The 12,887-nt window shown below is 39.5% G+C and overlaps 1 protein-coding gene across 1 annotated transcript; it reads left to right on the top strand.

Annotated features, from left to right (window-relative positions):
* LOC103513734 (protein obstructor-E) lies at positions 1-5,541 on the top strand. Its single transcript, XM_026826722.1, has 4 exons — positions 1-34; positions 3,739-3,939; positions 4,211-4,405; positions 5,486-5,541. The coding sequence occupies exons 1-4, from the start codon at positions 1-3 to the stop codon at positions 5,539-5,541; spliced, it is 486 nt and encodes a 161-aa protein (XP_026682523.1).
* Positions 5,542-12,887: the final 7,346 nt, after the last annotated feature.

Here is a 12,887-nt window from a genome sequence, read left to right as displayed (position 1 = left end):
ATGGATATCCTTGCTGTGATATCAAATCTCGAAAGTATGTATATTTATTTTATGAAACGAGATTACACAAAAAGTTCTTCTAAGTTGGAAGAATCAAGTGGGGTTCCCATGTCCGCTGCCGAGTTCTCACTTTGTGTGAGGAAACGCTTGGACTTTGGTATGACGATCCGAAGGCTTTCATGAAAGACCATGGAACTATTGAGTCTCTGATAAACGAACCATAGTAAAATTCGTTTCCGGCGAGGCAGTGTATTACTGGCAATTCAATTCCTACCTGTCTGGCACTTCTGGCAGGAAGGTCTTAAATCAATTCGAGATAAAGAACATAATATGCCTTTCAATTCAATTCAATCCGTATTAGATGGACAACAGATGTCTTTCCACTCAATTCAAGTCGATTCCTATTTCATAAACAGATGCATTCTAAAAATTGGTTTTTCATTTTTAAATAGACGAAATAGTAAAGGCATAAACTGCATAAAGGGTATTGCTGGGCTGCTGGGCAATATTACCTGCCTCGGTGGTGTAGTGGTCAAGGCGCTCGACTGGTAAACAGGAGGGCGTGGGTTCAATCCCAGCCGAGGTATGGAATTTTATCCTCAATATATTTTGAGAATTTGACCACAATAATAGTAGTAGCCTACAGCTAGAGTAAATGGACTTTTCAGTCCTATGCGAGCAGTATAAATAAGCACTATTATTATTATTATTAGTTTTCCATTTTGCTCGTTTACCAGACACCTCTGGACCTTCTGGTATTCTCAAGTTTCAAGATACTTATGTATTTGATTAGAAGATGGAACCTATACTGAAGACTCCGACAGAGAATACAGAGGTCAAATAGCAAAAGTAGTGGTTGCGCAAAGATCAAATCATTTACCCTCGGGTCTGCGATCTCACGTATCACTGTAGTTCAGCAACGTTGAATATGTGATCTAAATTTTTCGAGTGCCTCCCATAGTCAAGAGGAGAGAGAACGTAAAAGTGAAGCCCAAGGGGGAGGGCGGGCCCCTCACCCCCTCCCTAAATACGGCCCTGCTAATGATACCTCTATGACTCACTCCATAGTATATTGATTCTTACCCTAGGGGTAAGTGATGAACATTGATTGCGAATTAAATGGTCAATTATGAAAAGGTCAAATTTGTCGTATTTACTTCAATGAATAGATAGATTGACACATAAATTAGATTCATACATACATATGTACTTAGGAGATAAGCAGATAAATAGATAGATAGGTAGATACGTAAATAATACAGCTATAAATACACACATAGTACTAGTGTACTCGGTTGTTATTGGATATTCTTCCTTAGAATGTTTCTAAAGTTCATCTTGACACCTTGAAATGACTTCTTTATTTGTTCAGAGAATCTAAGGACAACTTTAATTTCGAAGAAGAAATATTAGGAGGAGAATAGAGGAAGAAGAAAAAGAAGAAACAGCTGAAGTCGAAGAAAAAGGAGGAGGAGTAGCAGTAGAAGAAGAAAAAAGAAGAGTACGTGGAGGAGGAGGAGGAGGAGAATCGGGCTTTCCAAATCTGCCCTGGTCCATTATGAATTTATGAAACAGAAGCAAAGAAACTGAGAAGAGGTCAAATAACAACGCACATAATAGAATTAACCAAAACACCACTCATCACTTTACCCAAAATCTCAAACCATCACCAACCTTACTCAAACCACTTCCAAATCCAGCGCCTAGTAGCTTCCAACTCCCTAAAGGTCTAACAGTTTTGCAAATTTCATTGGGCGATCGGTCAGTTTTTACGTAGGCGGTCTGGGAGGGCGAAATATGTAGTGATAGAAGAAGCAGGACGCAAAGGCTTAGGCCAGCCACTCACTATCAGGTACACCTGGTCCGCTTGCCAGATCTTCCTGATACTTGATGAGCACACACACTATGAGATAGATCTGACAAGTACAGCTAAAAAGGTCCGTCTGTCAGGTTTACCTGATGAGCACACACACTATCAGGTAGACCTGACAGGGAGAGCTAAAAAGGTCCGCCTGTCAGGTCTACCTGATACCTGATGAGCAAACACACTCAGGAAGACCTGAACAATTGTACTTGTTTCTAAAGTTCATCTTGACACCTTGAAATGACTTCTTTATTTGTTCAGAGAATCTAAGGACAACTTTAATTTCGAAGAAGAAATAATAGGAGGAGAATAGAGGAAGAAGAAAAAGAAGAGTACGTGGAGGAGGAGAAGGAAGAAGAAGGAGGAGGAGAATCGGGCTTTCCAAATCTGCCATAGTCCATTACAAATTTATGAAACAGAAGCAAAGAAACTGAGAAGAGATCAAATAACAACGCACATAATAGAATTAACCAAAACACCACTCATCACTTTACCCAAACTCTCAAAACATCACCAACCTTACTCAAACCACTTCCAAATCCAGCGCCTAGTAGATCCCAACTCCCTAAAGGTCTAACAGTTTGCAAATTTCATTGGGCGACCGGTCAGTTTTTACGTAGGGGGTCTGGGAGGGCGAAATATCTAGTGATAGAAGAAGCAGGACGCAAAGGCTTAGGCCAGCCACTCACTTTCAGGTACACCTGACAGGTCCGCTTGTCAGATCTACCTAATACTTGATGAGCACACACACTATGAGATAGATCTGACAGGTACAGCTAAAAAGGTCCGTCTGTCAGGTTTACCTGATGAGCACACACACTATCAGGTAGACCTGACAGGGACAACTAAAAAGGTCCGCCTGTCAGGCCTACCTGATACCTGATGAGCGAACACACTCAGGTAGACCTGAACAATTGTACCTGTCAGGTCTACCTGATAGTGAGTGGCTGGCCTTGGCAGTAGAGGGAGTTGGATGCAGCGGTGTGGTGGGAGGTATTCTAATTTATTTTTTGCCTCCCATTTAATATTCAATTCCCAAGGAAGGAAATTTTGAAAACGCTGCTGAAAGCTTGTCTCGTCTCCCTACAAGGTATACAAATTAGCCGTTCAGTAAAACTGTGAGGAATTCATTCAGGGAAAGGGCACCTCAGGGGTCCCCTGAAGCCCATCGATGAATTTCCTTTATGTTTGGAATATTTCTCTCCAACTTCATCAAAGCTCGACCAACTGTTTGATAGTTATAATGGAACAAACAATGAAACAAAGAAACGCAATTTTGACGATATAAAACTTAAACAAACGCAATTTTGACGATATAAAACTTAAACAAACGCAATTTTGACGACATAAAACTTAAACAAACGCAATTTTGACGACATTAAAGTTAAACAAACGCAATTTTGACGATATAAAACTTGAACAAACGCAATTTTGACGATATAAAACTTAATCAAACGCAATTTTGACGACATTAAAGTTAAACAAACGCAATTTTGACGATACAAAACTTGAACAACCCCAATTTTGACGATATAAAACTTGAACAAAACCAATTTTGACGATATAAAACTTGAACAAACCGAATTTTGACGATATAAAACTTGGGCCGGTTGCCACAAAGCGAGGTTCAACTCAGTTTAAGTGTAACTCTCGGATTAAGCAATGTGATTGGTTGATTTAAAAATTTTCAGCCAATCAGATTGCTTAAAGCGAGTTTAAAGCTTAAACATAATTTTTTTTTTTTTTATTTAAACTCACTTTGTGGCCCGGCCTTAACAAACGCAATTTTGACGATATAAAAAAACTTGGAACTCTTTTCTTTTCGTTCACTCCCTAACTTCGTTTTATTATTATTATTTATTTTTTTATTTTAGACGGACCCGTAGTGGCCTGTCCGGAGCGGAACACCCGGTATCCAAATCCAACGCAGTGCGACGCCTACGTCGAATGCAAAGATGGGATCGGCCGGGAAAAGCTGTGTCCAGAAGGTCTCCTGTTCAACTCGAAGGCGCCGCTTGGGACCTACCCCTGCCAGTACCCTGCGGAGGTGGACTGCGAAGGACGCACTGGGCTACGTGAGTACTACTGAAGGGTGTTGTAGTCCTGTACACTCGACATTGCACATAGGAATTTCTTTTGAAAAGTCCCCATTTATTACCTAGTTTTTCCAACCAAAGTTAGCGTCTTTTTAAAGTTATTTGACGAAAACTAGCTTCTACGCATAGGCAATGTCATTTCAATGAGAGTGTTCCCACTTCCCACTTGGTCACTTACGTACGACACGATTTTTTTTTTCCAAACGGTATGTGGGAAAGGCCCTTAACAGGCGATTCTATTCATTTTCAGAGCCCCCCAACCCCACGGACCAGTGCCCTCATCAGTTCGGCATGTACAAGCTAGGTGACGAAAACCAGTGCGGCCAATATTTGAACTGCGCCAACGGGGCCGGATTTATATCGGACTGTCCGGAGGGTTTGGCATTCAACGAACAATCCGTGCAGTGTGATTGGCCCGATCAGGTCGCCAATTGTAATGCCGAAGGTAAGACTTTTTGACTTTCCATTTCGTAAGAAGAGGGCTGTTAGAGGTCTCCGAAGAGGAGCTTTTTCCAAATATTTGTGTCAGGTCGTCAATTGTAACGCTGAAGGTAAGGCCAGCTACTCACTATCAGGTAGACCTGACAGGTACACCTGATCAGGTCCGCCTATCAGGTCTACCTGATACCTGATGAGCACACACACTATCGGGAAGACCTGATCAGGCGTACCTGTCAGGTCTACCTGATAGTGAGTGGCTGGGCTAAGAAAAGGGTCGTTAGGGGTCTCTGAAGAGAACCCTTTTCAATATTATTTGTGTCGCCATAACACATGAACGGTTTGTCCCTTTTTGATGAAATTCGGTACACATGTTTGGCCCATAAAGGACTTTCACTCGTTGGATTTTGAACCCGTTCCGACCATGGGGGACTCCACACGGGTCTTTTTTCTGCGTGAGCTCTACAGTTCATTGAACCACTAATGTGTGCCCCACAAGGTATTAAACTTGGTCCAATCCCGCCCACTCCGAGGCTTAGATGTAGGGGCAAACAACCCTGGGTCCTACGAATCTAGTCAAATTCCCCCATTTCACATAAATGTAACTTGTGTTTCATTTATGTATGTATATTTGTGTGTTTGAACATCTTCAAATTGTTGCTCTCGGAATACTAAAGTTTCTGAATCTCTGAATAATATTATTAATAGTAATAATACTAATAATCATATTTTGTAGGTAATAATAAGCTGAACTATTGAGTCTCTGATAAACGAACCATAGTAAAATTCGTTTCCGGCGAGGCAGTGTATTACTGGCAATTCAATTCCTACCTGTCTAGCACTTCTGGCAGGAAGGTCTTAAATCAATTCGAGATAAAGAACATAATATGCCTTTCAATTCAATTCAATCCGTATTTGATGGATAACAGATGTCTTTCCACTCAATTCAAGTCGATTCCTCTTTGATAAACAGATGCATTCTAAAAGTGTGTTTTTCATTTTTAAATAGACGAAATAGTAAAGGCATAAAGGGTATTGCTGGGCTGCTGGGCACTATTATTAGTTTTCTATTTTGCTCGTTTACCAGACACTTCTGGACCTTCTGGTATTCTCAAGTTTCAAGATACTTATGTATTTGATTAGAAGATGGAACCTATACTGAAGTCTCCGACAGAGAACACAGAGGTCAAATAGCAAGTAGTGGTTGCGCAAGGATCAAATCATTTACCCTCGGGTCTGCGATCTCACGTATCACTGAAGTTCAGCAACGTTGAATATGTGATCTAAATTTTTCGAGTGCCTCCCATAGTAAAGAGGAGAGAGACGGTAAAAATGAATCTCAAGGGGGAGGGCGGGCCCCCTTCCTAAATACGGGCCTGCTAATGATACCTCTATGACTCCATAGTTTATTGATTCTTAACCTAAGGGTAGTGATGAACATCGATTGCAAATTAAATGGTCACTTATGAAAAGGTCAAATTTGTCGTATTTACTTCAATGAATAGATAGATTGACACATAAATTAGATTCATACATACATATGTACTTAGAAGATAAGCAGATAGGTAAATAATGCAGCTACAGGTATATATAGATAAATAATACAGCTATAAATACCCACATAGTACTAGTGTACTCGGTTGTTATTGGATATTCTTCCTTATGTATACGAACTAAGTTGAGCAGAGTCTTTGTACAGAGATAGACATACGTATACGTCTATGATATGTTGTGTATAGTTTCCGTATAAACATCGCTATAAGTCTAAGGAATAATACACTCCTTCTGTCTACGAAAAACTTTATTTCCTCCTGTTTCTGATGGGAGGGTTGCCTCTCAGCGCTACCGGGAACTTTATTAAACTTTTCCGCCTTCTTGAAGCTCATTAAATTTGATATTGTTGTTAGCATTACTATCCTTACTATTATCATCATTATTAGACTCGTCTTTATTATTATTACAATCATCATTACTATTGTTTCTAGATTTATTATTTCTATATTTACTACACTATCAATAGCATTACTATTGTCGTTATTGCTATATTTACTATTGTCATCAACATCATCATCACTATTATTATTAGTTTTATTATTTCTATATGTATTTATTACTTTCATCAACATTATCACTATTGTTATTATTAGAGCTATATTTATAATTGTTATCATGTTATCCAACATTTTCATTAGATAAATTTCCAGCCACAGTTGTTCTCAGCTGTGCCTTCTTCTTCGAAATTGGCTTGGTATCTTATCTTCTGTGGTTTGTGCCTAGTGCTGTTGTTTGGTGGTTTCTCTGCATTTATTTGTTTGGATCGTATGACAAATTTTCTGTTTGGGTTGTATAATGCTGGGTCTAATTTTTAAGCCAAGCCCGTTATTTTAGTCAGGCTGTGGTGGATTGGGAACTTGCTTTTCTCAAAATCCTCGAGAAAACTTCCAGGTATAAGTAATTCGTTTTTTTTTTCCCCCCCTCTTTCTCCTCCTTTTTTTGGGTAAGTAATATAAAGTTGTCATCATTACTATTGTTTCTAGATTTATTATTTCTATATTTACTACACTATCAATAGCATTACTATTGTCGTTATTGCTATATTTACTTTGTCATCAACATCATCACCATTATTATTAGTTTTATTATTTCTATATGTATTTATTATACTTTCATCAACATTATCACTATTGTTATTATTAAAGCTATATTTATTATTGTTACCATGTTATCCAACATTTTTATTAGATAAATTTCCAGCCACAGTTGTTCTCAGCTGTGCCTTCTTCTTCGAAATTGGCTTAGTATCTTATCTTCTGTGGTTTGTGCATAGTGCTGTTCTTTTGTGGTTTCTCTGCATTTGTTATTTGTTTGGATCGCATGACAAATTTTCTGTTCGGGTCGTATAATGCATTAATGCTGGGTCTAATTTTCAAGCCCGTTATTTTAGTCAAGCTGTGGTTGATTGGGAACTTGCTTTTCATAGTTAAAGGTTGGGTCGCAACAAGATGTTTTGAATCATATGATTTCAGTGCCTACTTTTTCTGCTTTCTCGACTTCTTCTATTTCATCTTCTTAATTGTACTTCTTTTCCTTATTTTCCCTCTTCTTCTTTTATTCATTTTCTTCTTCTCCTGCACACTTCTTCTTTTATTAGATCTATCCATAATCCAGCCAGGGCCAGGGCTAGATTCGTAGAAGATTACCCCTCCTTTAGAGCTATGTATTTGCTCTACACCCAAGTCTCGGAGTAGGCTTTTTGTGTATGGAACTAGCAACTAGCTTTTACGTTGCCTTTTTGAGCTGATCGATAGAGAGAAATTTGTTGACAGCTGAAGCGACTATATTTGGGAACGGCTTTCTAATGTCTAGCGCTCGCTTCTCTTCCGCGATTCACTCCATTTGTGAAAATTCATCTCTCCTTTCTTTTTCTCTCTCTCTCTCTCTCTCTCTCTCTCAAACCTTTCTCTCTATTATCTCTCGCTCTCCCTCTCCTTCGTTTCTTTCTCTCTCCTCTCTCTTTCTTTCTCTCTCTCTCTCCTTCCCCATATTGTTCTCATTCGTCGGAGTGCATAATTTTCTTTTCACCAAGGCAGAAGAAGAAAGTGGGGTGGGAAATTTGAGGGATCTAAGAATGGTAAAAGAGGGACTGATTTTGTGTGGGTATGTAGGTATGAACTTATTACGAGTGTTTCTCTTATTTCTTTTTACCTTCCGTATTTCGTACTCGTATTTCTCTTCGTTATTTTCTTTTTCCTTCTCCTCCTTCTTCTTCTTATTGCGTTACCTATCTCTTTTTCTCAAAATCCTCGAAAAAACTTCCAGGTATAAGTAATTCTTTTCTCTCTCTCTCTCTCTCTCTCTCTCTCTCTCTCTCTCTCTCTCTCCTCTTTCTCCTTCTTTTTTGGGCAAGTAATATAAAGTTGATGATTTGATCTACATAGTTGTTTCTGTATGGAAGGAGGGAGCGTACTTCTGATGCTCAGATTAACGATGTAGATGCAAAGTTCCCACAGTGGGTCTCTGAAGTTAAGCAACGTTGCGTATGGTTGATATCCTCATGGGTGATCATCGGTACTAATGTTGCCGGGAAACGACAGTTTATGTTAGTAAGACTGAGTGCCACCATTTCCCGGCCCCACTCTGGCTGGCTGAGTTTAATGTGAAGAGGCGTTTGTCTTGTGGCCAAATTGTGAGTGAAAAACCCAACCTCAGTAGTGTAGTGGTTAGCGCGGTGGACTTCGGATCTGGAGGTTCGTGGTTCGGGTCCAAATCAAGTCATAAAATTTAGCGTAGTGCATGAAGCAGGGAACGACATTTGTGACAAGCATTTATGCTCAATACAATTAAAATTCCTTTTCTTTCTTTCTTTCAAATAGTGAGTGAAACCCCCGTCACTGAAATGTTAAAGTGTGGAAGAATGGAAGATCTTACCCTGACGCTGAAGTGGATTAGAAGCTGGTAGAGGTGGTTACAAATGAAGAATGATGCCCAAGATCGAGAAAGCTGGAGAAGGTTCTGCTGAAACCTGTCATATGACAGATCTACTATTATATATATAAAATGTTTCCCAGGAGAATAAGAAAGTCCTGGTTGACAGACCTTATTCTCAGAATAGTTATTTACAGCTGCCCCGGACAAAATGGAAATCATGATCGCCTCATCGCCAACGTTCATTAAGACACCGCACCAGACTAAGAAAAAGATCGTACCGTGCGTCCAATAGATCGGGATTCTCCATCTCTGCTAAACCTCTCTATTCCTATTAGTATGAATTATTACCTATCTCTACAGGTCGTCAATTGTAACGCTGAAGGTAAGGCCAGCTACTCACTATCAGGTAGACCTGACAGGTACACCTGATCAGGTCCGCCTATCAGGGCTACCTGATACTTGATGAGCACACACACTATCGGGAAGACCTGATCAGGCGTACCTGTCAGGTCTACCTGAAAGCGAGTGGCTGGGCTAAGAAAAGGGTTGTTAGGGGTCTCTGAAGAGAACCCTTTTCAATATTATTTGTGTCGGCATAACACATGAACGGTTTGTCCCTTTTTGATGACATTCGGTACAAATGTTTGGCCCATAAAGGACTTTCACTCATTGGATTTTGAACCCGTTCTGACAATGGGGGGCTCCACACGGGTCTTTTTTCTGCGTGAGCTCTACAGTTCACTGAACCACTAATGTGTGCCCCACAAGGTATTAAACTTGGTCCAATTCCGCCCACTCCGAGGCTTAGATGTAGGGGCAAACAACCCTGGGTTCTACGAATCTAGTCAAATTCCACCATTTCACATAAATGTAACTTGTGTTTCATTTATGTATGTATACGAACTAAGTTGAGCAGAGTCTTTGTACAGAGATAGACATACGTATACGTCTATGATATGTTGTGTATAGTTTCCGTATAAATATCGCTATAAGTCTAAGGAATAATACATTTCTGTGCAAAATCGTCTACATTTTCTAGTGTAACTTGAAAGTTTGGAGTGAAATCTAGGAGTTGTGGTAACAGTGGTATTGGTCGGGCTTAATTTTCGGCCCTGTTTGAGATATCTTGAAATTCTTATGCATCACAGAAAAGAGTGTGTCAAAGTCTATTACTTTCTATTTTTTGTAATGGAATGTAGAAGCTATACCTACTCGTAAGTGGCTTTGGTCAGGCCAATTCTCGGCCCTACGTGAGATATTTGGACCTCGAAAAAGAGTTCTTCAAGGGGGTTTCCAACCCAACCTCTATCTAACTAGTTTAATCCAATAAACAAGACTTTATTGGAATTGCTGGCAAAAACACTTTCTTCATTTGTCCTAAATGCGGGCAATCTCAATATTTGAATAGGAACCACTCTCTGGAAGTGGCAGCAGTATGAACGTAATTTGAACCAAACCTAAAATCTGTACACGAGCTCTAAACTCCAACTTCTTTTGCCTCGCCGGAAACGAATTTTACTATGGTTCGTTTATCAGAGACTCAATAGTTCAGCTTATTATTACCTACAAAATATGATTATTAGGTAGTATTATTACTATTAATAATATTATTCAGAGATTCAGAAACTTTAGTATTCCGAGAGCAACAATTTGAAGATGTTCAAACACACAAAGTTCACATGGAGAGCATACCAGATTCTTCTTCGACAGCCTTGACCGCGTTTCAGCTAAAATGGTATAGGATGAGCAAGTTAATTTGCATCGAATTTGTAGAAAAATAAATACCTAGTAGAGAATATAATATGTAGAGATAGATAATAATTTAATAATTCATACTAATAGGAATAGAGAGGTTTAGCAGAGATAGAGAATCCCTATCTATTGGACGCACGGTACGATCTTTTTCTTAGTCTGGTGCGGTGTCTTAATGAACGTTGGCGATCATGATTTCCATTTTGTCCGGGGCAGCTGTGAATACCTGCTATTGTCATGTATCTACTTATCTACGATAGAAATACAATCACGTATCATGTTGGCATGACTGTAGAATTCAGATCATTCTTTAAGTAAGAGCATAAAAGTAAAGATCTTATTATCTTTAAGCACCATTCCCTTTGTTAGAGCTAAGTACTGGTGCAATTTATTAGTATGTACGGGGTGCAGTGATGGAATATGAGATAAGGAAATACTGAAAGAAGTTGAAGTCGTTAAAGGAAGAAGACTTCCAGTCATCCAGTGCCTCCTGCTTTGACAAAATCGGGAGCATTGATTCTCTGTTTTGCTTGCCTTTTTTTTGCCCCAGTAAGGCCTATTTTTCCGAAAGATTTTCCTATTTTTCCGATCTTTAGAGAGTAGGCGGATTTGGTGATTTTGTTCGCGGATTTCGCGATTATGTTTGCGGATTTGGCGATTTTGTTCGCGGATTTGGCGATTTTGTTCGCGGATTTCGTGATTATGTTCGCGGGCGGAACCTAGGGGTTCCGCGAGCTGACAGCAAGGGTTCCGCGAGATATTTTGGAAAAATCATACACTAGATAAAATGCAGTTTCAAAAAGACCATCTTAGACTAGATATTTCATCTTATACAGCTTTTTTTTAGAGGTTTGATAGAGGGAACTGTCACAGCTTTTTTTAGAGGTTTGATAGAGGGAACTGTAACAAAGAAAACTTGTTGTATTTTTATAATAAGGGGGGTGGGAGTGGGGAGTGCAATCTTGAAAGTTCAGGGTTCCGCAAAGATGTTCACCTTTTGAAAAGGGTTCCGCGGGCCAAACTAATTAAGAAACACTGCTTTAGAGAGTAGAAAGTCACCAACTCTGATCAGATAGAGGGAACTGTAACAACGGAGGTCTTATCTTCCTGAAATCAAAAAGGACAGGATAGGAGGAAGCCAGCCGTTCCGAGGACGAACCTTATCTGTTTAGGATAAAGTTCGCCCCGAGCGGGAATTATCGAATCCGCGACATAGCGGTTATAATGTGCGCTGTCTTCCAAGCTAGATTCGCATAAGCTTAACCCAACTTTTAGGACTGTTTGTCCCTGCTCCTAAGCCTCAGAGCGGGTTTTTTGTGTACGATCTTCCAAGCTAACTAGACTGGCTTCTGCTACCTTCAAATGGAGTTCTTCAAGGCCCAAACCCTCCGTCATTTTGACGGACCCTGTCTTGTTCATTCCGAGTACCAGACCCCAAAAAATACTAAAGTCGTTTTTTACTGACCTTATTTTTATTTTATTTTTATTTATTATTATTATTATTATTATTATTATTATTATTATTATTATTATTATTTTGAATTCGGCTAAACGAGTTGCCTAGAGCGTCTCCTTTGTTCCACACAGGTTCGGGCGTCCCTTATTAAAAAGGAAAATCCTCGCAAAACTTTCCCTCCAACTCATAATAAATTGACCCTCAAGACTCCAAGGGTAATGGAAGGTAATTTCAAAAACGCCCTCCTCTTCCTCCTCCTCCTCCTCCTCCTCCTCATTTTCTCCTTTGTTCTTTCTCTTTCTCCTCTAACCAGTTGTTTTTTGTTCCTTCTTATTTCTGTGCAAAATCGTCTACATTTTCTAGTGTAACTTGAAAGTTTGGAGTGAAATCTAGGAGTTGTGGTAACAGTGGTATTGGTCGAGCTTAATTTTCGGCCCTGTTTGAGGTATCTTGAAGTTCTTATGCATCACAGAAAAGAATGTGTCAAAGTCTATTTTTGTAATGGAATGTAGAAGCTATACCTACTCGTAAGTGACTTTGGTCAGGAAAATTCTCGGCCCTACGTGAGGTATTTGGACCTCGAAAAAGACTTCTCCAAGGGGTTTCCTAAGCCTCAGAGCGGGCTTTGTGTCAAAGTCTATTTTTGTAATGGAATGTAGAAGCTATACCTACTCGTAAGTGACTTTGGTCAGGCCAATTCTCGGCCCTACGTGAGGTATTTGGACCTCGAAAAAGAGTTCTTCAAGGTTTTTTTTTTTAACCCAACCTCTATCTAACTTGTTTTATCCAATAAACAAGACTTTATTGGAACTGCTGGTAAAAGGGCTTTCTTTATCTGTCCTAAATGCGGGCA

The sequence above is a fragment of the Diaphorina citri genome, unplaced genomic scaffold, assembly GCF_000475195.1.
Source record: "Diaphorina citri unplaced genomic scaffold, Diaci psyllid genome assembly version 1.1 scaffold41, whole genome shotgun sequence".
In the NCBI taxonomy this organism is placed as follows: domain Eukaryota; kingdom Metazoa; phylum Arthropoda; class Insecta; order Hemiptera; family Psyllidae; genus Diaphorina; species Diaphorina citri.
This window is presented reverse-complemented; position numbering and strand designations above follow the sequence as displayed.

Excerpts from the sequence above, each read along its gene's own strand:
- LOC103513734 (XM_026826722.1), top strand. The coding sequence starts at position 1 with ATGGATATCCTTGCTGTGATATCAAATCTCGAAA. Across the intron at positions 35-3,738 it reads TGTGATATCAAATCTCGAAA|ACGGACCCGTAGTGGCCTGT; the intron begins GTATGTATATTT and ends TTTTTATTTTAG. Across the intron at positions 4,406-5,485 it reads CGCCAATTGTAATGCCGAAG|ACACTTCTGGACCTTCTGGT; the intron begins GTAAGACTTTTT and ends CTCGTTTACCAG.